At 37.5% G+C, this 23,839-nt stretch overlaps 2 protein-coding genes across 9 annotated transcripts in view; one reads left to right on the top strand and one right to left on the bottom strand.

Annotated features, from left to right (window-relative positions):
* Positions 1-2,221: 2,221 nt before the first annotated feature.
* Positions 2,222-9,896, bottom strand: IKBIP (IKBKB interacting protein). 3 transcript variants are annotated; one of them, XM_071423229.1, is made up of 5 exons: positions 9,758-9,885; positions 9,061-9,160; positions 7,974-8,202; positions 7,159-7,276; positions 4,121-6,276 (listed from the first exon to the last, which is right to left on the bottom strand). In XM_071423229.1, the coding sequence occupies exons 3-5, from the start codon at positions 8,165-8,167 to the stop codon at positions 5,449-5,451; spliced, it is 1,140 nt and encodes a 379-aa protein (XP_071279330.1). In that variant the 5' UTR covers positions 8,168-8,202; positions 9,061-9,160; positions 9,758-9,885; the 3' UTR covers positions 4,121-5,448. The 3 variants fall into 3 exon arrangements, with proteins under 3 accessions (XP_071279331.1, XP_071279330.1, XP_071279329.1); XM_071423230.1 differs by lacking the exons at positions 4,121-6,276; positions 9,061-9,160 and adding an exon at positions 2,222-3,247 and having other exon boundaries at positions 9,758-9,896; XM_071423228.1 differs by lacking the exon at positions 9,061-9,160 and having other exon boundaries at positions 9,758-9,896.
* Positions 9,897-10,003: 107 nt separating this feature from the next.
* APAF1 (apoptotic peptidase activating factor 1) overlaps positions 10,004-23,839 on the top strand; it is a 31,511-nt gene continuing 17,675 nt past the window's right edge. For 2 of the 6 annotated variants that reach the window (XM_071423225.1, XM_071423224.1), the window contains exons 1-12: positions 10,024-10,156; positions 11,294-11,435; positions 11,713-11,902; positions 13,126-13,323; positions 14,329-14,512; positions 17,461-17,573; positions 18,096-18,227; positions 18,632-18,870; positions 19,815-19,982; positions 20,776-20,907; positions 22,766-22,879; positions 23,446-23,624. In XM_071423225.1, coding sequence (XP_071279326.1) covers positions 11,298-11,435; positions 11,713-11,902; positions 13,126-13,323; positions 14,329-14,512; positions 17,461-17,573; positions 18,096-18,227; positions 18,632-18,870; positions 19,815-19,982; positions 20,776-20,907; positions 22,766-22,879; positions 23,446-23,624 — 1,787 coding nt within the window. In that variant the 5' untranslated portion in view covers positions 10,024-10,156; positions 11,294-11,297. Of the gene's footprint in view, positions 10,157-10,275; positions 10,294-11,293; positions 11,436-11,712; positions 11,903-13,125; positions 13,324-14,328; positions 14,513-17,460; positions 17,574-18,095; positions 18,228-18,631; positions 18,871-19,814; positions 19,983-20,775; positions 20,908-22,765; positions 22,895-23,445; positions 23,625-23,839 lie in introns of those variants that run through there. The other 4 variants (XM_071423221.1, XM_071423226.1, XM_071423222.1 and 1 more) reach the window with 4 other exon arrangements.

Below are 23,839 nucleotides of genomic sequence, written 5' to 3'. Positions count from 1 at the left end.
TTGTAGTTTCACTGAGCCGATACTCTCCCCACCTGACAGTACTATAACAAGGAGGCAAGTTACCTGTCTGCTTTAAATTTTTGAAAAAGACCTCACTCTCTGCTCACCTTTCCACTGTCCAAGGAGCTCTCTGCCTCCCTGATGAGAGCAGTACAATTATAAAGCTACTATAAAGCTTCCATTTTTTTAGTACAGTGGAGATGTGTACCCGAAGGGCAAATAGAGATTTGTAATACCTGTGTGGATTATGGGAGAATTTCAGATCGCTCGCCTTACTCCTGAGGTCAGTACAGTGGTGTGACAACTTGAGATACAGATTATTCCAAAATATCTTTTTCAAGTAAACTTTACCTTTGTGACTTAAATTTTTTGCCTTGCTTGCAGCAAGAAAAATATCTGAGAGGATTATCCTGGGAAGTAAGGGTAGGAAGTCTGCACACATCTAAAGGGAAAGGAAAATGAAAGGTCCTGTAACATTTTTTGCATGCTTAACTTCCCTTGGAGACCACGCACAGGACTGTACACTCAGCTTTTCATTGGGAGACGTGTTCTAGAATTTGGAGGTTGAAAGTGAAATTCACAGTTGTTTATCCTGGCTTGTTTTCTAATTGCTGTCCCAAGGAGTAAGTACACTCTTTGCATGTAGACAGACCTCTGCTGTGTCAAGGCTGCTCAGATTAACTGTGCAGCTGGAATGTGTTTTTTTCCACATCACTTGTGTAGATGTTGCTCTACCGGTTCTCCAGTTCTGCCTCTACAGATTCTTACTGGCTACTGACCACAAATGATGCATTCATAAAATTGAAAGCAAAGTGAATCAAGTGACTGTAGCCTGTGATGCCTTTAATCCACAATATATTTATTATGTAACCCTCAAACCCCTAAAGTGTATGTGCATGTGTACATACATTTCTTCAGGTATGATAGGCAATGCATACTTTACCATGGCTGTTCTTTAATTTTGCTGCCTGCTTCAAATGCCATTTGGTAATTTTCAGGAGCTCACTTAAGAACTGTGTGGAGCAGCAAAGGGACAGGGGGTGGTAGAGTATCTGTGGATGCTCCTAGGGAAACCTGTCTTTTGACAGGTTTATTGCCATCTGTCAGGTGGCCTGGAAAGGGGTAGAAGAAAGGGGGAGATAGGAATGGACCTGTACCAAAAAGAGGAAAACTTTAAACAAAGTATTGGAGGTTGACTGTGGGCAAATGAAGCAAAGAAGGTACAGAAGACCAGCCACATGAAGCAGACCAAAATACATGGAATGCTGAATGAGGATGAAAATAGTGAGGGACAGGAATGCTTGTATCTTCCATACCATCATGAGTCTAGTAGTTGCTAGATGTTAAGGTATGGCAAACCGAAAAGTTATAATGGCTTTACTATATACTTACACTTCTTGATATAATTTCATTTACAGGGATTTTCTGAGTTGCTGTATTGCTTCTAATTGATATTTATAGCCATTTTTATTCCTATTTAATGCATTTCTCTCCCCCACCTTCCTCTGCTAAAACCATTCCCACTATATTGTTACTGCCTACTTCATTTTCAAATGTCTCAAATCTGTTGTTCTGCAGCACCTAAATAGTCCCAGTAGTTCATAGCAGTAGCCTTCTGGGATATAAGCAGCTTCTCTTTGCTAATTCTGCTGCTCACTGTAGTATTTTACAGACTAAGAAATAATGAATGACTAACACTGTTCGGATTCCTGAGCAGACACTGTGACACTGGGATAAAGCCATCAGCAGCATTATTAGGTCTTTCAGAGCATTGTCCCTATAGAGCATTCTGTGTTTTAAAGACAGAATGGTGCTGCACAGTAATTTTGATTTAATCAATGAATCAGTAATTTTGATATAAAAGCCTTTTGTAAGGCTTTTATAATTGTAAAAGCCTTACACAAAGCCTTATACAAATTATTCCATCTAAATGTGTGACAAACTTTCTGGAAGGCATCAGCAATATTTCTGAGCATTTCTTGCTTCGATGCATTTACCTTGTAAAATATTATTTTAAAAAGAAACTAGTTTACAAAAATCATAGAGTGAATAGAGACAAAGTACTACTGCTGTTGGACTACCTCTTATTGAGCTGGAAACCACAGTTCTATTCCTTCCTTTGCAGCAAGAAAGCAAAACTGGAATCTGTCATTCTTGGGTCCTGCTTTCTTCATGAAAGCAAACTCTAAAGCTAAGAACATCATTTTATACTTTAACACTGTTTTATTTTACAAAACAAGCAATTTATTAAATATAGCATTTGTCATTCTTCAGAAAGATACATGCAAAGAGGTATGTTTTTGTTCACATTATTATTTCTCCCTTGAAATAAGTATGACTTTTTCCTGTCCTTTCAAAGGAATAGGACAAATTTCAGGTTTAGGTGTGCTTCTAAATGAAGCCTTTAAATATTGTCTGTCTTCTCAGTACTACACATGATGGGAGTTAACAATTCTCAAACACTATTCTTTAGGCAGTGGCCTTTCAGTGATCAGTTAATGTCTGAAATCTTGGTTATTTCATCTTTCACATCCTTGATCTCGGTTTGAACTCTTGTTAGATTGGCCAATTTCTCATTCAGTAAAGCAATTTCCTTCTCCCGTTGTAAGACCTCCTCCACTAATCTTCCTATTCTCAGTGTTAGGTCATTTATTAAAGGCTCCAAATTGGCAAACTCCTTTTTAACTTTGTACATCTTAGGTTTTAAATCATTAGCAAACGTAACTGTCTTCAGAACTTTTGCTCTGTCACCTTCAAGATTCAAAAGTCTATTGGAATGCTTGTTAAAATCGCTCCGTAACTCAGACAGTGCTGTCTTAATTTGCTCTATTTTCCTTGCATTACTGGATGCCAGGCTTTGTATTTTCGTACTTCGGTCGATGCTACTGGTAAGGAGGTCACCTATGTTTTTTACTGTTGCCTTTTCACCTTTTTCCACTTTATCTTCTAGTGTTTGCAAAGAATCTGTCAGTGCAGTCATGTCTGAGACCAGGCCTGAAATGCGCCTTATGTCAGTTTTTACTGTCACAATCGTCAATGTTACATTTTTTGCTACAGAAGCTGTGTTCTGTTCAGCGCTTGAAACTGCATGAAAAAGGCTTGTTAAATTCTTCTCCAGTTCTTCTTGTTTTTTAATTATGCTGCTAGACCATGTTTTCATTGTATAAATATCTTCCTGCAGATATTTAATGTGAGAAATTATTTGAAGATCTTCCAGCTGTTTCATTAAGTTCCAAGTCTTTTCACACTAGAGGGATACAAAAATATTTCTAGCTTAACAACTCAACGTCAAAATTCAAGCTATACTTTAATGAAATATCTTACTATTCTGACATTCAAGTTGAGTGCAAACCCTGTTTCTAGGAAATTAATTTCTGTTACAACACAACCAGTTTTTTTTTTCTTGTCAGTATATTTAATAAATGTTAGTACTTCTTCTATTACAACAAAAAATTACAAGAAGGTGCCATATGACTTTCCAAGGTGACCTCTGAAAACACAAGTCATCAAATGGAATCGTTTTCCATACATTGGAATTTTTAAGTCTCCATAAAAGCTATTTTAGTGAAGGAAAACTCATGCTACTGCTGGATTTTTGTCTTGATTTGCTAGTTCACGCTTTTATATTTATTTTCTTATGATTGGTTCTTGGATTTCAAATTTGAGAGGAGAAAAGGAAATCATCTAAGTGAAACTATCCAGTTCAATCCCCAATAAGTCAGGGTAGAACTTGGAGAGAAAAAAAGCACAAACAGGCAAACTGAAACACATTCTATGAGGCTAGAATTAGTTTCATATAAATCCTCTTCTGGACAAATATCATCACAGAAACCAATATTTTTAACTCCTTAGTAGTGATGGTCGTTCCTCAATAGCACAGAATCGTTTTTGCTCAAAAGCAAAAGACCAGAATTTAGGTTGTGGAAAGTTGTGCTTGTTTCCTACTTAATGCCTCCAAGGATAAGGATTTCATGTTGAATCTCCTGCACATTCAGCTTTCAGTAGGGTTGATGAAAGATTAGGGATTACACCACTGTCACTTCCACCACCCTGCCTCAAAATGATACAAAGTAGAAACACTAGAACTGAAACACTGTGAAAAAAACCTGAAACTTGTGAAAAATATTTAAAAAGCATTTCTTTATATCGTAGTTTTTCCTAATAGGACAGGGAACACTAAAGTATTTACTCTGTACCCGTTCTGGAGGAACAGTTTATTTTGAATTAGATTATGCATCAGGACAGGGAAATTCACTACAATATATTTTTATTTTGAATATCACTGTGAAATTCATACATAAGCAATAATTATATGAAACCAACACAGTTTTATAACATTGAGAAACACTGGTTTCATAGTCCCTTGAATGGACAGTGTTACTTGTTTAGTGAAGATTTCAGTGGAGTTCTAAAGAAATTAATGTACAAACCCAGACTAATTTAAATTAGGTCTGATTAAGCCATAAATGTGTTCATACTGTTTGTACTAAGCAATCTCCTTTCCAGAGAAATACAAAATTATCAAGCCATTAAGTCTGCAGACAATTTGTGTTGTCCCTGAGATCCAAATTTCAATGAACATCTATCAGGCCTACTAGGTAGTATTTCATCATGTGTAAGTAGGTCTGTGGGTAAACTGCATATTCCCTGCTCCCAAGCACATAACTCCACTGATTTCATTAATTACTTTTGCAGCTCTTGCTTCAGCAAACTTTGGGAAACAATGTCAGCGACATTGTTAATTTTTTTTTCTTTTCAAAAGCAATATAAGATGTATCATGTAATGCCTAACAAAGAGCATCCTACAGAAGAAAACGTTAAAAGGTTAAAATTTGTTTCTAGAGCACCAAAATGCCCACCCCCAAAAAAATAAAACCAAACCAGGTGCTATGTAAATGCCAGCTTATAGAAACCAGAACAATACAAGGTTCTCAGCAGGTTTTCTCTAAGGGTGTTGTATCTGAGCTTCAGCTGTTAAAAATGTACTCAGTGCTTTCCTGCAGCACAAAACCATTATGGTGTACAACACTTCAACAGCAAGGTACAGCTATCTCAGCTGAGAAATAAGTGATTAATTGTTCACTGTGTTACAAGTCTATGGAAAATAATACACAAAGTAACAACAAAAGAAACTAAGTAGTGAAAGCTAAATACAAACTAAAAATATGAACTTTTTCCCTTAAATCTAAATACTTGGCTTCAAATAATTTTTAATAAAAAAGATCTTTTAATAAATAAACTGAAAATAATCCTTAATTTAAGAAAATATTCCTTTCCTTCTTTAACAGAGTATTACTCTTTTGCTCTCTACCCTCTTTATCAACCTTTCAAGCTGTTCCAATGATCTTTAGATCAATGATAATACATCAGCTAACCCTGACATAGATTTAAATCACATTATTTATAAAAAAGTGCTTTTTCATCAATGAAAAAAACCTAAGACCAAATTCAATTATCCTCATTCTGGTCATTTTCTAAGTGAAAGCTTTCTAAAGTTACTTCTTCTGCTTTTGAAGATACTGCTGTGTCAGGCCCTGTTTCTAGAACAGCTAGTTCAAGCTGCATTTTGATCAAGCTGCCATTGGACTGGAGGCCCTCAAGAGCCTTCTGCATGGCCACTGTATCAGAAACAGTTTTCAGCATGTCATTTTCCACAGCATACAGCTGTGTCTTCAAGTCCTCTATCTTTTTCTCCATACCAAGCAAGTCACTGGACAATCTAAGAATAGAGTGAATAGCATTTTCAATTGTTGGCAAATGGGTCTTGCACTCCTCAATTTTAGGTTCATAGTTTGCAAGTTTCTGATTCAGCTCTGTGTCCTTGGCTACCAGACTATTCTGTTCTTCTTCTAGCTTTTCAACTGACTTTGCATCCAAGTTCAACTTTTGTTCAACTCTAGAGAATTCATCATCTTCTTGCTTTTTTAGTGTTCTGATATTTCTGGCTGTACTGTCCTCCAAATCTTTTACTCTTTCTGCAAGGGATTTAATTCTTTGGTCAACTTCATTGATTTTGGAAGTAACTTCTGTATGTATGAACTTTGCTTCAGATTTTAAACCACTAGCATTTGTGTTCATTTCATCCAGGCTTCTTCTCCAGGAATTCGTAACATTTTGGAACTTCTCATTAATGCTCTGCATCTTTAGAGATAGAGTCTGTTCATTGTTCCGAATATCATTTATGGTGTTATGAAGAGAAGATATTTCCTGCCCAAACTCAGTCATCACAGAGATGGATGAGGCAGCTTCTTGCAGGATACTTTCAGAAGACTCAAGCTGCATTTACAACACAAAACAACGTCTGTGTCTACTAAACAAAAGTAAGAACAGAAAACCCTTTCCATTTATTAAGAGGTAATGAAGTCCCTTAAAAACCACTGTATTTGTTACAAAGCTCCTCCATGGTGCGTTTCCATGTTTCATCTTTAAAATATTGTTGATTAACCTAGCATGAAAAAGTCACAGAAAAAAAGCTATGTCTGTTGTTGAACTTCTATAGCATATATGCAATTTCCCATGTTTGGTTTCTTTTTGTGTCCAAAATACAGTAAATCTCATGCAACATTCTGCAATCTGAAGTATAGTATATAAATATCCAAATTACATCATGTATAAATGACATTATTCTGAGATCAGTGCTGAAACAAAATCAGTGGCATGAGCCATGCCGTGCTACCATCCTTACTGTAAGGTATCAGGGATAATTCAGCAACCAACACAGCTTTTCTGCTTGGTAATGTCACATGTGGTAATGTCTTTTCTCAGTACTATTGTATTTTCTTATCACTTTATTATGTCTTCCTATTATTAGAAGAGGTCTGCTACATAAAAATGCCGGTAAATTTTCTTCAAATCAATGTACATTAGAATTGTACACAAGAGAAGGCTGGTAAAATGAAACATGCATGTATGTAAGTTCTTAAAAATAGTTTTGTTTCTGAAAAATAACACTGAGGTACAAGTACTGTATTCACATACTGGAACAATGACATGGATTGCTTTGTCACATGAAATAGTCCCTAAATGCCTCTTCACAGCCAAGTAAAACACATTCTGAAAACTTGTTTTAAAACAGGCAGTTAAATTAACAAAATAATGATGAAGTAAGCAATGGCAAATATTCACCAAAGATCATCCAATTAAGATGTTAATTATTACCTTTTCAGAAATTAGGTTTACTTTACTTCCCACATCCATGATTTTTTCAGCTTCTTGATGTAAAAAATTATACTTTCTTTCCAGATCAGCAAATTGACCCGACTGCTGAAATAGAAACCTGCAAATTTCAAGTAAATAAACAGAAAACATAACTTCTTAATTAGTATATATTAAGTATTCCATGACTTGATTCACAGCAAATTGTTACTGGAGGGATTTGTGTTCACAAAATGTGCTAGATCAATACATGACCAAAAAAAAAAAAAAAATTGGTCTGTCTTGATACTGGAGTTATCTTCTAAAAGAGGTATGACAGCAAGGAAGCATCCATAGATGTCTTTACTTTTACACTACATTCTAAGGTAACTAAGGCACTGATGCTGCTAAGATATTTTAAAACTTCTTTAACAAAGGTATTTGGCCTTTACTTAAAGACTCCACCTGATGAATGGTTTATTACACAGTTGAGCAAATTATTTACAGAAAACTCTATTTCACTTCTGTCCATTTATTGCCTGTCAAATGAGCACTTCCTGTCAGCCTAAGCTGCTCTCCAGGTAGATGCAGTCTCCAAAGCAGATATTTAGAATTCATGAGCAAGGCACCTTCAGGGTGATGTAACAGATGGAGCTTCTACAGTAACTCACTGCACACCCATGTTTCTGTGCTTGTCAATACTTCTACTCTTTCCTGGATCCTTCTGGCTCTAACAAGTTTCTGTAGACACTTAGCCCAAGCCGTCTGTTAATATGTAAATCATACAGCCCACAGAATACAAAAGAAAATACTAAAATCCTCTTTAGAGAGTTACCTACCAGCTCACCACCAGGCAAACAGCAAGGGAAATGATACTCAAACTTGTCTTTGAGTCCATCCAAAAGGAACTGTGATTATTGCTGGTCCTGGGACTTGCCAGCTTCCCATAATTACTGTGCTTCTCAGCCTTCTGTGAACCTTCACTGGTCTTGGATGAAGAAATACCTTTTTTCCTTGGCTTAACTTCAGACATTTTGTGGTTTTAAAATGCAGAAGCAAAGGAGAGAGCTACGAAAAAAAAAAAACAGAAAGGACTAGTTTTTACTTCTTACATTTTAAATATCCTCAAACATAAGCTTTAAGTTCACAAATATATCTCCAAACATGTTTCTTTTGGTGTTCACGATGATTCCTAGTTATGTGAACTTTTGTAAAGTACCATAATACTTTCATTTGCTTTCCATATCACAGAGCACTGCTTTCATATTTTCTCCAACTGTGAACTCACTTTCCAAGCTTAAGCTAATTTCATGTTCCCAGAAATATTTCATCTGCTGTAGAATAAGCTATTTTAAATATGTACTTAAAATTACAAGGATTAAAAGTGTATTTCTGTAGCTGATGACTGTGACAATTTCATCAGCAATTTCACTGATGAACTTATGTTTTACCTGTAAATTTGAAAAAGAATTATTACCTACACCACACTAAAAGGGGAAAGTTAATTTTTCAACTTAAAAAATAAAATTGCAAATCAAGCTTTAATTTAGTAGTTCTATTGTAATGATTTCATGTCATCTGTAAAATCACAAATGTTGGTTAACAAAAAGTCATGACAGAAAAATTCAGAAGATTCATGAAATCATGCCTCTAGAAAAAAGAAAAACTGTAACTTCCTCTTGATAAAATTAAGGTCAGAATAGATTGAGGCAATATGAATCTCTAGCTCATATTTTAATCATCCAAGTGAAGTACAGAGTGTAGTTTTTAAGCCTAAAATCTTCCACCATACTGCTCAAAATAGATTTGATCCTTGTCAGAGTTGCTTTAGCCTCACTTGAGACCAAACTATTGTGCTGGTTTTTTGGATCACTTTGCAGCACTGCTTAGTCACATATCAAAATATAAATATTTGGAGATACTTACATAGTCATGTACAGGGGTAAAAGGCATTGTTTAAAATCTAATCTGTCATGCAGGTAGCTTAGAGCTGTTTGAGCCACAGTACTAGGAAGCACACTCTGAGCTTGAAGCATGGAGGAAAAAAAGTTTTTCATTTCCAAAAAATTCCACAAAAAAAAAAACAAAACCCCAAAGAAAACCAAACAAAAAAAGCCACCAAACCAGAAAAATTGTATTTTGAAGTTTTTAAAACATCTTTGGGTTCGAGAGCACATACCATGAAGTTAAAGTGGAGAAAAAAAAAAGAGCTTTGAATGATAGTTAGGGAAAGAGTTTAACAGAGAAAACCTCTGCTTTGAAAGGACGGCTGCAGCGCGCAGCCCGGTGCTGCACAGGGGAATGAGCCGCAGCTCCCCAGAGACCCTTCCGGACCGGTCTGCTCCCCCAAAGGGACCGACCGCCCCCTCCGCTCCCCCAAAGGGACCGACCGCCCCCTCCGCTCCCCCAAAGGGACCGACTGCCCCCTCCGCTCCCCCAGAGTGACCGACTGCCCCCTCCGCTACCCCAGAGTGACCCGCATCCTCTCCGCTCCCCCCAAAGCAACCCACATCCTCTCCGCTCCCCCCAAAGCGACCCACCTCCCCTCCAAGCCCGCCCTGCAGGACACCCCCAGCCCCAGCAATGCCTCCCATCTCCCTTCCCTGCGGCCGCTGTCCCGTACCCGCCGCGCTGCTCCGGCCTCAGCTGTAGGGGCGGAGGCGGGCAGGGCCGCCCTGCCCCGCAGGCACCACGTTTACAGGCCCCGGGGCCCCTCCCCTGCCCGCGGCAGGCGCATCCCGCCCGGTGCGCCACGTCCAGGCCCGCCCGCCACGGGCAGCGACCCCGCACGCACAGCCAGGGCTCGGCGATTCCGCGCCGGCGCGGGAGACGGTGCGGGGCTTTGTTCGGCGGCGGCGGACGGCGAACGGGCCGGGCCGGGCCGGGCCGGGCCGGGCCGGCCTTTCCCCGCCCAGGCCCGGAAGGAGGAAGCGCTGCCGGCGCCGCCTTCCCGGGAGCAGCGGCTGCGCCTGGGGGCTCGGCTCGGGGTCGGCGGCTGCCGGAGCTCCGCGCTGCCCGCCAGGTGAGCGGTGTACCATAGGGACGGACCGGACCGGACGGGACCGCGAGGGTTCTGCCAGGGCAGGGCAGGGGTCGGCGGGCGGGCGGTCTGAGCGCCTCGGTTTCTGTTTCGTTGGTGGCTGGCACCAGCGGCACGGTGTGAGTTAACTCTTTGTTTTGTTTGTTTGTGGAGCGATTTCTTCTGTATTTGCCTCGCGTGTGGCAGTGTTATTGTTATTATTATCCGTTTTTCGACCAGGGAGCTTTAGCGTCTCCTTTCCTTCGCGGTGCGGTGGGATAAAGGCTTTCTTAACGACGTAATTTTTAGTGAAAATAGAAAATTCTGTCAGCACAGCGGAAGAGGCACTCTATCACGGGCTTATCCAAAGGCAGCTGTTCTACATCTACCCAGCTCCTGAAGGAGAGAGGGCCGGAAAAGGCGAACGCTTCTGCAGGCACCTGCATGGGTGCTTTGTGGAGGAGTTTGGACTTGTTTATGGAGCTTTCCTGGCAGGAGGGTGATCGGAGAGGGCATTTCGATCAATTGGGACTCTCGGAGTCGCTGATCAGTTCTGGGAAACCTTCATGCCGTAGTTTTCACCTGTTTTCTTCAGACGTTTGGTTTTTTATGATATGGAGGAAGAATGCGAGTTTGAAGTTGCGTGTCCAAATGCTGATAAAGGAAGGTATAGCGCACTTATTGGCAGTGTTGGGTGCTCCCTCTTCCATCATATGCCAGCATCCAAGTGTCCTTGTATGGAGTCTTGAGCTTGGAGACAACAATGCGTTTATCCCGTGCGATGAGACCAGTCCTCTTTCTCATCCTGTTGCCCCAACCATATGATCCAAGGACTTAAAAAAAAATTGAAAGATGTAGTCAGCAGAGAGAAGACCTTTTAATAGAGATATTTAGCAAGGTGCTAGTATATAAGAAGCTTGTAGTCTTTGGTTTTGTAGTTCTGAAAGTGTTCATAATTATAAATTCATAGGAATGGGGAAAAGAATTTCTATTTTCAGAATTAGCTGTGCTTTGCTACTCTTTCTGATTTTAACGCCAAAATTTATAAGCTGTTCTAAAACTTCTTTCCTCTTGCTTGTAAGTTATGTTCCCAGTCTGACTTGACTTCACCCCCTCTCCCCACTCTTTTTCACCTTGAAGAAATATGGATGTCAAGAGTAGAAACTATTTGCTTATGAATCGTCAAGCACTGGAAAATGACATCAAGACTTCTTATATTATGGATCATATGATTTCTGATGAAGTACTGACATTACAGGAAGAGGAGAGAGTGAAGCAACAGGTAGAATTCTCTCTCACTGCTATTTCTTTTCCTAGTTTACTCACATATTTTACCTATATTTTATCCTTTTTAAAAATAGTATTTTCTGACTATCTAATTCCTGGCTTTGTTAAATTCTAGCACGCATTATTTGTTGCTCTTAATAAGGTTAAGGGCTTGGTAAGTTAAAGGCTATTTCTATCACTATAAATAGTCTATAATTTACAGAGTGATAGATTAAATGATTTCTGAGGTTGCTTAGTTTTGTATAATACCTCTTCTATTTTTTTTTTCCTAGAATACACGGCAGGAGCGAGCAGCTATGCTAATAAACATTATTCTTACAAAAGATAATAATTCATATAGGTCCTTTTATAATGCACTGCTCCATGAAGGGTACAGAGATCTCGCTGCACTTCTTCAGGATGGCATCCCTGCCGTCTCGTCTGGTAACAGAAAGAGTTCAATGGATGGAATGACTTCCTGTGGTCAGTGTAACTGCAGCAATCCCTGCGCTTGTGTGTGAACAAAAGCTGTCTTTTTATTCCTTAGAAAGTGACTATGTGTAATACCTGTTCCAATGAAAAAGGAGCAGTTGGTGCACTTGTTTGTTTTGGTAGTGTAGTAACTATATCTGTTTTATCTACTTAATATGGCAGCAGAGTTACAACAGTTACAATTTTTATAGGTCATCTTGAAAGTGTTCATACTGAGTAATGCTCATTTTAAAAGGCAGGAGAACTGATGCTCTTACAGTTTTCACTTACAGCAAAAATGTTACAAGTTAGAGAAAGGAAGAATCTCATTTGTACCTATTAAAAGAAAAACTCGTAGCCTCCAAAATTCTGATATTTATCTAGAAGATTAATCAGGAATCTCTCAACCTACACTTGATTATTGATTAGTTGATCTAATTATTAGCTTACTTAATTCTTTCCACCAGATCTTTTAGTTACCCTAAAAAAGTTCCATAACTATACCTGAATTTTCATCAGGATCATCTTTGACTGACATGAAATAAATTTGTAGTTTCTAATGGGCAGAACCTTCTAACTGCATATGACTAACTGCCATATTTACTGGCACTCTGCATTTAATAAGTGTCAAAAGCATGTGGAATTCAAGGCTATCTTAGATAATCAAAGTTTATCAGTTATGTCACTCCATATGGCCACAAAGTGGGCAGATGAAGTGCACATTTCCCTTCCTGTTATGCTTTACCTCTTTCAAGTCATGCAATCTCAACTTAAATCAATGGAAATCTTGCTTGGACCCCAGTGCTGTGCTGTGAACTGCCAAGGAAAGGCCCTACACAGCATCCTTTCTTTTCTGCTGCATCCACAGTGTGGTGACTTCTGGCTGAGAAAGTGATTTCTTTGTTGGGTATCGTGATGTTGAGCTCCTGTGTTTGCCACAGTTTCCATGGGAGATGTTAATTCTCTTTTCACTTCTAGGGATTAGTGTAACAAGCTTTCCTCATGCAGTTAGGTGAGGGGCTAGTTATATGCTAAGTAATTTATTTCTAAATAACAATATTTTTTTTTAGTTTTTGGTATTTTGAGTCCAGCAGGTTTTAGGGCATTTTTATGGGACATGAGGTGGGGAGGGAGCCCACTAGTTATTTTGACTGAAGAGTTGTTTGGTTGGGTTTGAAGAGACATCACATTTAGAACTCATGTTTTATTTTGATGTTTCTTTTTCTTAACTTTAGTGAAGACCATTCTCTGCGAAGGGGGCGTACCACAGAGACCAGTTGTGTTTGTCACTCGACCAAAACTGGTAGATGCTATTAAAAAGAAACTGTACTGCTTGGGAAGTGACCCAGGTTGGGTCACAGTTTATGGAATGGCAGGCTGTGGGAAGACTGTTTTAACAGCAGAAGCTTTAAGGGATCCTCAGCTCTTGGAAGGTACTTTCAGAAAAACATCTGTATTTTTATAAATCTCGCTGTAGATCTACACATATTGGACATGTATGGTGCAATATCATATGTCACCTTGGAAGTGTTTTGGATTTCTAAATTTCTTTGGTGATTCTGAAATATTTGCTTGCAACATACAACTTTCATAACCATTTAGTGGTTTAGGACCACTAAGTATTCTCTTAATTTTTAGAAAAAGGTTTAGAATAGCTTTTCACCTTAGAATCTCTCATTGGTTTATGAGAGTAGATGCATCCTTAATTAACTTGAAATTGTTTTTTCTGTTAGTGCAAAATAATATATCTAGTTGTATTCCTTTTGGGCATTGCTTGTAAGGTCTTCAGACTCCTCTCCTTGCTATGTGAGTTTAAAAAAATCTTGCTCTAACTTTTGCATAGATTTTAATAGTGAAAGGCATTTGTGGGTGATTAGTATTGCCTTAGCTTAAAGTAGGTCGTAGATGCAACTGTTTAATGGCATTTTTTCTATTTTATTTATTTTTCCTTGCATAGGACACTAAGAGGAGAAAGTAGGACTTGGCATTAAAGAAAATAATGATGTAGGGATAGATACTATAGCATCCTCTGCTGATTCTTCTAGATGTCTCCTTGATCACTGTTTCAGGGTTATTTTTACACCCCAGGCTTTGAACTCTTGCAGTACTACACAGTTAAAATGTAAATAGTAGGTCAGAGTAGCAGGAAGATGGATGCAGAAGGGGCTGTGGAGGGACGGGAAGGAAGAGGTGTAGAAAAGAGGGACAAGAGCATCAGTGATGGTGTGGAAATTCTGTGGGTACTTGCCCTACAGAGTCTACTCCTTTAAAAATAAACAGAGTGGTCTTGTAGAACCACCCTTTGGTGTTAATAGAAGATTTGCAGGGATGGCTTGCAACAGATTTTAGAGGTTTGTTGACTTACTACTGTAAGTTGCTATAAAATATTTAAAATTGTTTAAAATGTATAGCATGATTAATACTTTTTTTCTTTTTAGGTTACTTTCCAGGAGGAGTTTACTGGATCTCTGTTGGGAAGCAGGACAAAGCAGGGCTGCTGATAAAACTTCAGAATCTCTGCAGTAGATTGGAACATGACTCCACTCTTTCACAAAGGCCACCACTGAACATTGAGGAGGCTAAAGATCGTCTTCGTTTGCTGATGTTGCACAAATACCCCAGGTGATATCAGTAAAATCAAATACTATTCTTTTAACTGATAAAACTTTGCAGATTAACTTTGGTCTATCATCTGAGGTGTCTGTGTTGTTGTTACATGTGTCTTCATGTGTCTACATTTTTGGTTTTTTAACCAACTTCCTAACTTAGGCTAATAAGACTTCTATCCACAAAATATGCTAACCAGCTGTGCAGGAGTTATGTTTTCTTGAAAAAGCAAATAGTGAAATAATGAAGGATGGGTTTGAATAGTGCAAGATAGGAACAAACAACTGGAAATAAGGATTTCTCTAACTTTCAGTGTTCTCACAGTGTGTTTAGACCACTTTATTGATATGTGAAGATCATACAGCAGAAAAAAGGGTGTGTATCACTACAGAAAATTCTTCCTTTCCAGAGCAGATGGTGTCTTTAGAAAGTGCTTGGTCTAGAGGTACCAAAATGAAATCAGGTTTTCATGATGTGACTAATTATTTCCAAGAAACTAGTGTCTTTCTCAGTCATTGCACTGCTTTTTTCACCTTTGAGCAATAGTTTTTGTTATTTGCTGAGGATTTAATTACTCTCTGGGAATATTTGTACTAAACTAAATGAGCCTGCTTGTCAGTGAGTTATCTTGGGAATAATACTCCAGCCTTGTGATCTTTGTAGATAACATACTGGCATTTCTGTACAGGAAAAAAAAAAATACATCTTTAATTTGAAGAAAAGATGTGTGAAATATTGACAGGTCCTCCAAAAGAAATCTATCAGCTGAAAGTGCACTTTTCCTTAAAGGATGGGAAGTGGTTGTCTCCACTGACACATTTCCGTTGTTATTTCTTGTTTATTAACAAACAAATCAAAACTCTTCAATACAGAAGTGGGCATGGCAGGAAATAGAGGGGAACGTGCCTGGGAGTAAGGTTCATAGAGGGTGCAAGTATATGGGAAACAAAACTTCACTGCAGCTTGGGAAGAAGCTGGTTCTGTTTCTCTGGCTCTGGAATTCTCTTTGGCAACAAGAAGTCACTTGAGCTATACCTGGATTCAGACAGCCAGCCCAGTACATCTCTTGGGAATAAAGTGTTAGACAAAGAATTCAAATTTTGAAGCCAGTATGTTTCTTGGGATTAAATTTTTTTTACTAGTCAAATGAAAAATGGAAACTATGGTGTAGTTTAGAATAAGAAATTACAGCATTTAATCTCCTGTGATTGTTTTCACAGGGTTTTGTTTGTTTGGGGTGTGTTTTTGTTTGTTTTGGTTTCTCTTTGTTATAAGGTTTTTAAAATAATCCTAATTAGAATTTAAGTTTTGTTGGTGTGACTGGAAGAGAAAAATCACTTGTGCCTAATGAATGGGAGGACTTTGAAGTCCTCAGATTAATTAAAAACATATAATCAGGCTGTAATTCATGTCACCCATCATATTTTCCATTGTGAAAGTGCCACAAAACGAGCCCTTCATGGCTATGCTAGTATTCTTGTGAACCCTCTGATTTATCAAAAGGTTATTAATAGAAGAGTTGTATAAAAATGAGATACATTTAAGTCTTGGATACCCCTATCTTTGAGAATGTAGTCTGGTGTGTATGCACTTCTTTAAGGAGGATCAAATCCTTATTTACAGGCTTTGATGGCGCAAGAGCCACTTAGCTGAACAAAAATGCAGAAGGTTTGTCGTGCTTCAGTGAGAATTAGACAACTTAACCAGTAACTAGTGGAGTGGAAAATTCCATCCCTTAAAAAACAAGCAAAGTACATGTAAACAATTTGTAGGATTAGGTGTCAATAGCTAAAACTCACTGAATGCAAATAACTTATTTCTTTTCATACATCTGCTTGCCAGCTGGTCTTTTTGACTTCTTGCTCCCTTAAACCCCATCTTTAAAAACAATTTTCAGTAATTTGAAATCTGTCGTATATAGGCAGGTGTAGGGAAGTCTACTGTGCATATTCTGGTGAGATTCCTTGTGGGAACCTACAAATGTGGCTGGCCATATGATTGGAATATGTAGTCAGTATGAAATGTCATTTATGTAAGAAGAGCCTTGCCATTCAAGACAATTGCTTCACAAGGGGGTTAGTCTCATATAGCTTTCAAAGATACAAGAACAAAATTGAAAACTCGAGTCAAAAGAAAACTTAAATGCTTTCCCACAAAGCTCATCACTAACCTGTGTCAGAGTTTAGTTTTATACAACTCTTTTCTCAATTTATGATACTTAGTGACTTAAAATCAGTAAATATTTCTGGTTTTCCTGGTGTCTGCTAATGGAAATGTTTCCCAAAACATTGTTTGGACTTCAGTTGTAGCTATGAAATAATAAATGGTAAATACCTTTTTGAGATAACTGCATTCAGCTTCTTGCACAGTGTTTAATCATAGAATCACCAAGGTTGGAAGAGACATTCAAGATCATCAAGTCCAGCCATCAACCCAGCACCACCATAATCACCTCTCAGCCATATCCCCTAAGTGCCACATACAGACACTTATTGAATGCTTCCAGAGACAATGACTCCACCACCTCCCTTGGCAGCTTATTCCAGTGCCTAAACCACTCTTTCACAGCAAATTATTTTCTCTAATATCTAATCTGAACTGCCCTGGTGCAATTTAAGGCCATTTCCTCTCATACTTCCGCTGGAGACATGGCAAAGAGACCATCTCCCACCTGGCTACAACCTCCTTTCAGGTCATAAATATTGATAAGGTTCCCCCTGAGCCATCTTTTCTCCAGACTAAACAACCCCAGCTCCCTCAGCTGTGGCTCTTAGGACATTTTCTAGACCCTTTACCAGCTTTGTTACTGTTCTGTGGGCATACTATTAAGATATTCTGCATACTAATATTAAAAAAATTATGCAGTGATACTTTGTAAATTATTAAAATTTATTTTCTTTATTAAAATGCAATACTTTATTTTAGCATTAATAGTTGACCTGAAGTATTTCTTCTCTCACTAGGTCTCTTTTGGTCCTGGATGACATTTGGGATTCCTGGGTGTTAAAAGCATTCGATAATCAATGTCAGGTACTGATCACGAGCAGGGACAGGAGTGTAACAGATGCTGTGGCTGGTAAGGAACACTTTCCTCTCCTGCACCACGGATTTTGTGTGTCTGTGTCTGCAGTTTGGTCTTGTGAGCTTTCAAAAGAATCTGATAGAATCTGTCTATCAATCTGCGCACAAGTGGCAAGGTTTAGAATTCTGCTTTGAAAAACTTTATGCTCTTTGTGAAACAAGTGTTGTATGTTATCCCAAAAGTTACATGTTTTCATTGATGAGTGCAGTAATTCTCAACAATTGAAGAAGAAATTAACCTCTGTGACACTGGTGCTGTTAGACTGATTATCTCTACACTATTCACCAGTGACTGCTCGTAATGCATTCGTAATTATTAGCTTATAGTCTGTTTTTTTCTGTGTATATATCTCTAATGCAAGCTGATTCTGATAAGTAGAATTTATACTCTTCTTAGTCCTATAAAATACTATGCAAAAAATCATGAAGCTTTGCTCCAGATTTTGCTTGGGAAATACTTTGAATTTCCATATTTTTTTTTCATTAGTTGAAATTTTTTCCATGTTTCTGTTTCTAGGCAATAAATACGAGGTTCATGTGGAAAGTGGACTAGCACATGAGAAAGGACTGGAGATTTTATCCCTATTTGTGAATATGAAAATATCAGAACTTCCAGAACAAGCTAACTCTCTTGTAAGAGAATGCAAAGGTATTCTAGTTGCTCTTTGTTGTACAATTTACCACTGTATGTAATTTTTTTTTCTTCTATATTTTGACTTAAAAATAGAGATGGGAACATCCTTTAATACTATATATGTTAAGTAAAATACAAGGGCTTGTTAAATATTTTGGGTTTTTTTTAAGCTTAGCAGAAGTCTCATGTTGATTTTTGGGTAGTTTTCTTCAGTATATTTTCTCTCTGCACCACAATTACACTTAAATGTGGGGAGTTTGCGAATGTCTACATGGAGCATTTATTTTATTTATCTCTGTTCCACACCTCAAGAATTTAATCAGTATATTGGGAATATTACCTGTTTCAGTCACATGACCATCAACTGTTGGACTGTGTTTCTTGATGACCTCTAAATTTGATTTAATCTTTTCCTTCAGGTTCTCCTCTCGTGATATCCTTGATAGGTGCATTACTCCGAGACTTCCCGAGCCGCTGGGAGTACTATCTCAGGCAGCTGCAGAATAAGCAGTTTAGAAGAATAAGAAAATCTTCCTCCTATGATTATGAAGCCCTTGATGAAGCAATGTCCATAAGTGTTGAGCAGCTGGATGACAATTACAAAGACTACTATAAAGACCTCTCTATCCTCCCAAAAGATGTTAAAGTACCTACTAAGGTAATAAAAGCAGTGCAGAAACCTTATGATTTTTAGTAAGATACAAACAACAACCTTAAAGAATTATCAAAATTTATAATTGCCACGTATAACTTCTACAGTATGTAGCTTAATAATAATTGATAGATTGGGTAGATTTGTTCCATTATTGTATCATGACTTGTATTGTTAGTAGTGAAACTAAAAAAAATCATAACTGAATAAACCTATTCATACAGTTTAAGTTTATCGATGCTCTGACTCCATGATTTCAGAAGGCTGAAGAAATGCTTTATTAACCTATGTTATATTACACTAATACTATATTATAACTATACTAAAGAGGTACTATACTAAAAAGATACTACTAAAGAAAAACCTGTGACTGTCTCCTGACAGTCACGACAAAGCTTTGACCCAATTGGCCAATCAATCCAAGCAACCATCACCAGAGCCCAATTAACAAATCACTCAGTAAACAATCTCCATAACACATTCCATGTGTGCCAAACAACAGGAACAGCAAGTAGAGATAAGAATTGTTCTCTTCTTCTCTGAGCTTCTCACTGCCTTCCCCAGGAAAAATCATGGGAGAGAAAATTATGTCTCTCTCTGTTCAAAGAACGTGAATACCAGATAAGTTTAATCTGCATTCCGTATAATGTTCTTTAATTAGATTGTAATTGAGCTCACTGAAAGCTTGAAAACTGTTATGTGGAATTTGTCTCCTTTTATGGTCACCATAAATCAGTACAAATAGACAAAAGATAGGTTAACTTCTAACATCTGTCCTGTGGTTTGGTATGAAGGAATTGGTAATTTATTGAATTGGTTACTCTTTGTGTCTATATGTGTTAGTATGCATTTTGTTGACAGTTAATTGGTAGCCTTTTATAATATTCATAAAAATCATATTACAACTTGGTTCTGATTCTCTTTTCTGGTTTTGTGTAAATATTTTTTAGGTTCTCTGTATTCTTTGGGATATGGAAACTGAAGAAGTTGAAGATATACTACAGGAGTTTGTTAACAAATCACTGTTGTTCTGTGATCGTAATGGGAAGTCATTCCATTATTATTTGCATGATCTTCAGCTTGACTTTCTCACAGAGAAGAACCGCAACCAGCTTCAGGTAATGTGACAACTCATACTTGCATTCAACTTTACTCTCCAAAGCTGGGCAGCTTGCAGAAAATGTTGCTTTGTTAAATGGTACCTTGAGTATCTTCATAGCATAGGTCCAAATTTAATTTAACTTAAGGCTGAATAATTAAAAATAGTAATTTTCGACTTGAAACTGTGGGAGTATTTCTTCATGGTTACATCTGCAGCTAAGAGACTAAACTGAGAGAAGACTCTATAACCATTATTTCTCTATCAGATGTTTCCAGCAGGAGATGTAATGTTCCACTGTTGGTTCCAAAGACATCAAGGCCCTACCAGAATAGAAGACTACTTTAATGCAGAGAAATGCTTTTTGCTCCTTTTTATTCAATTTAAGGCAGTACTTTCAGGAAGATGACCTGTAAGTTAGGCTCAATTTCAGTTCTGAAGTACAAGGCAGAAAGAGTAGATATGAAGAAAAGGCAAGTTTTTTGTCTTGCTTTAGAAGGGTCCTTTTTTGTTGTTGTTGTTCTTGGCTACCCACATTTAAGATGAAGAGAGATTTGGTAGCTAATCTCAGTCTGAGAAGGAGGGTTAACAGCTTGCTTTTCTGTCCTTCAATATACAGAGAATATTCCTGGAGAAGTCTTTAGCAGTAAATTAGGTTAGGTGTACAGTTTTTGGAAGATAAGCTTTCTTATTTCACTTGTTAATGTATTACAATTGAGAAATAATATTATTCTTCAATGCTATTTACAATGCAACAATAATAATACTTATAATTCCTCTGTGCCAAAAGTGTGTTTTTCTTCACTTTGCAGGAGCTACATAAAAACATTGTAAATCAGTACAAGAAATACTACAAGCTTAATACACCTGTTCTGTCTCAAGAGGATTGCATGTACTGGTATAACTTTCTAGCATATCACATGGCAGGTGCCAAAATGCAGCAGGTGGGTTCTGACAGGTGTCCTTTGCTTCCCTTTTTTACTCACTCTTACCTCTGCTTTTCTCTCCAGGCCTTCTCCCAGCTGAGCCTCTTTTCCCCTTGACTTTAGTCCAACTGGGTGAACACTCAACATAGAGTCTTTAGGAGGTCTTCTGATAATCACTGTCCCTTACAAAAACTACTTTATTTCTATCCTTTGTATCTTGTCTTTTCAACCACTTCTTGAGAAGATTTTCTATTTTATATCATAATGGCTTCTGGTTTTCTTTTCCTTTTCAAGAAGCTTTAATAAGAAGTTTTCTCTAAACCTTTTTGAAAACCCAGGCTTTCTTTATTGTGTAATAATACAAGTAAATTAATTTCATCAGAGCATTTTATCAGTTAGTTACTTTTTTATCTTCAGAAGTCTTGTTAGCTTTTTCCTCTTATGTCATGGAGATATGTGTGTAAAAATTCATTATCTGATTTCAATAGCAAAAAACCCCCATCAAGAGTTAGATGCGCAAGTCTCTTGTTTCCAGAATTGTCTTGGCACCTTAAAAAAATTGCTGTCATTTTTGCCAGCTGCTCTTTTTCAGATATTGAGCTATTATGAGAAGGAAATCATGCAGAAAGATTAATAATTGGTAGTTTCACTTGAATTTGAGTTTCAAATGTCTTGAATAGTGTTTGGTCATGGTTGTTAATTGCTTTATTTCAGAAGTACTCAATGCTTCTCATTTGAGCTTCTTTCAAGATGGTTCATCTGACTTATCATATAATACACTTATTGGACTTATCTCTTATAGGAACCTTCATAGTTAATGTTGGTTACAAGTCTAGGTGTTTTGAATCATATTTATATCTTAGTATCTTTAGTTTCAGTGTGTTGTGAAAATGTTTTTAATGGAAACCTTTCTACATTCTGTAGAATTAGCGTCTCAGAAGTCTTGAGCCCGGCTCATTGTGACTATATGCTTCCTAGAGTTTATATTCTATGCATCACTCATTTTTCATTATTTAGAAATGATTTCTACTTGTTGGAAGGCTAATGAAGCTAGGAGGTATTCCTTTTCTTCGTTTAACAATGATAATATTTTAATTCTTGTGGTATTTATTGATTCAAAATTAGAATATGCTTTACACCTGTGCAGTGTTACTGCTAAGCAGTTTTTTTGAGGAAGTCTAAAGAAAACATTGGACCAATACTTGTTAAAGATGGTCATCTAATTAATAGGGATAAAGTTCAATGCTTTTTTTTTTTTACCTGGGTCTTTAATAATATTGACAGACCTTGTGTGCCCAGCCTCATGGTTTTGAGGACCATGAATGTGGAAACAGGGACTTTTCATTTGTGGGACAGATGTGAAATTGTAAGGGACTGGCTGGATCAGTTGCATGTTCACAAGTCCATAGGGCCTGATATGATGCAAGCCAGAGCTTTAAAGGAATGAAAGGATGTTATGGTAGGATGCCCTTGATCATTTACCAATGGTTTTAGGAGTTCCAGCATCTCTTAGGAAGATCAACAATCATTATTAACAGTGATTTTTGCTAGACTGGACTACAAGAAGATTTTTCAGAGTTAAGTAAACAGGTCTCGTGTGCTGCATAAGTCAAGAATTGCTCTGTGCCTCCATCTCCTGTCTGCTTAGCTGTATCAAAGAACAGTTTAAAATAACAAACTTAGCCTTCTGTACACTCAATTTTTATAACAGAACAATTAAGATGCAGGAAATGGGAAATTGCCTAAGTTTTCAAACAGAGACAGTTGTACCAAAGTATATTAAATACCTAATCTATTTCCTGTGTTTTTCTTTTTCCTCCTAAGTAGATTCTGTTGTGAAACTTACACTCTGATCTTAAATTTGTATTTCTTTTAGGAGCTCTGTGATCTTATGTTTTCTTTAGATTGGATTAAAGCTAAAACAGAATTGGTGGGGCCTGCTCACCTGATTCATGAATATGTTGAATATAGTTCAGTCCTGGATCAAAAGGTATGATAATAAAAGGTAAATGATCAGTTGTTTCCAAATATAATTTTCTATTTTGTAATTGCATTTTGTTGGATGTATGTATATGGCAGGTATATAGAACACTTATAAAACCAAAGCATGAAACCAATATTAAATTGAAGTTTAACTTGGAGAAGAAAAAAATAAGGAAATTCAGTGTTCTGTTTGTTTTGACTTCAGTGTGTAAGTGGTTGGCCATGGAACTCAATAGCTATAGTGATGAATACCTATGGGTGGGTATGTAAGGTACTTTGCTTTTGAGGAGGTGTAGAATTATGCTGACCACTTGGAATAGTCTTTCTGATATTTCACACTGCTTATTGAATAAATCACAATTGCTAGTATTCTTTGAAAAATAAGGATATTGCTTTCTGAATAGGATACTGAAATATTTCAATCTACTGTCTGTATTTGCTAATATAACTTAATATAAAAATAGAGCTAAGGGCTTCTGTAAGAATATTAGCTGTATAGAAATTTTAAAAAGCAAGGAAATAAATCCTAAGATTTATTTTTTCTGTGTTACCAAATGTCTGCTCTGTATTTAGGATAGCACAGTGCGTGAGAATTTCCAGGAGTTTCTGTCCTTAAATGGGCACCTTCTTGGCCGGCAGCCCTTTCCTGACATCATCCAGCTGGGTCTTTGCCAGCCAGAGACATCAGAGGTGTATCAACAGGCCAAGCTACATGCTCAAAGGGAAACAGGAGCATTTTATCTGGAGTGGGTGTAAGTAGCTGCAGCCCTCTGCTGATGTGCTGATCCCTTGACCAAGGAAGTCATTTAATGTGCAACTAAATACCATGTATGGTAATAAAAGGATCTGTGTAAGAACTGCTGGGGTTTTCTCCTGGGGAAAGAAGGTGTAATAATTTTCAAGAACTTGTGGGAGAAGGGGAACTCATGATATGTAAGGTGACAACTTAGCAATAATTACATAAAAA

The sequence above is a fragment of the Agelaius tricolor genome, unplaced genomic scaffold (assembly GCF_023055355.1).
Source record: "Agelaius tricolor isolate 1412-34295 unplaced genomic scaffold, bAgeTri1.0.p SCAF_3, whole genome shotgun sequence".
In the NCBI taxonomy this organism is placed as follows: Eukaryota; Metazoa; Chordata; class Aves; order Passeriformes; family Icteridae; genus Agelaius; species Agelaius tricolor.
This window is presented reverse-complemented; position numbering and strand designations above follow the sequence as displayed.

Coding starts and splice junctions, on each gene's coding strand:
- IKBIP (XM_071423228.1), bottom strand. CDS start 8,167: ATGTCTGAAGTTAAGCCAAGGAAAAAAGGTATTTCTTCATCCAAGACC. Junction 7,277..7,973: donor GTTTGCCTGGTGGTGAGCTG/GTAGGTAACTCT, acceptor TGAAATTTGCAG/GTTTCTATTTCAGCAGTCGG. Junction 6,277..7,158: donor TAAACCTAATTTCTGAAAAG/GTAATAATTAAC, acceptor TTGTAAATGCAG/CTTGAGTCTTCTGAAAGTAT.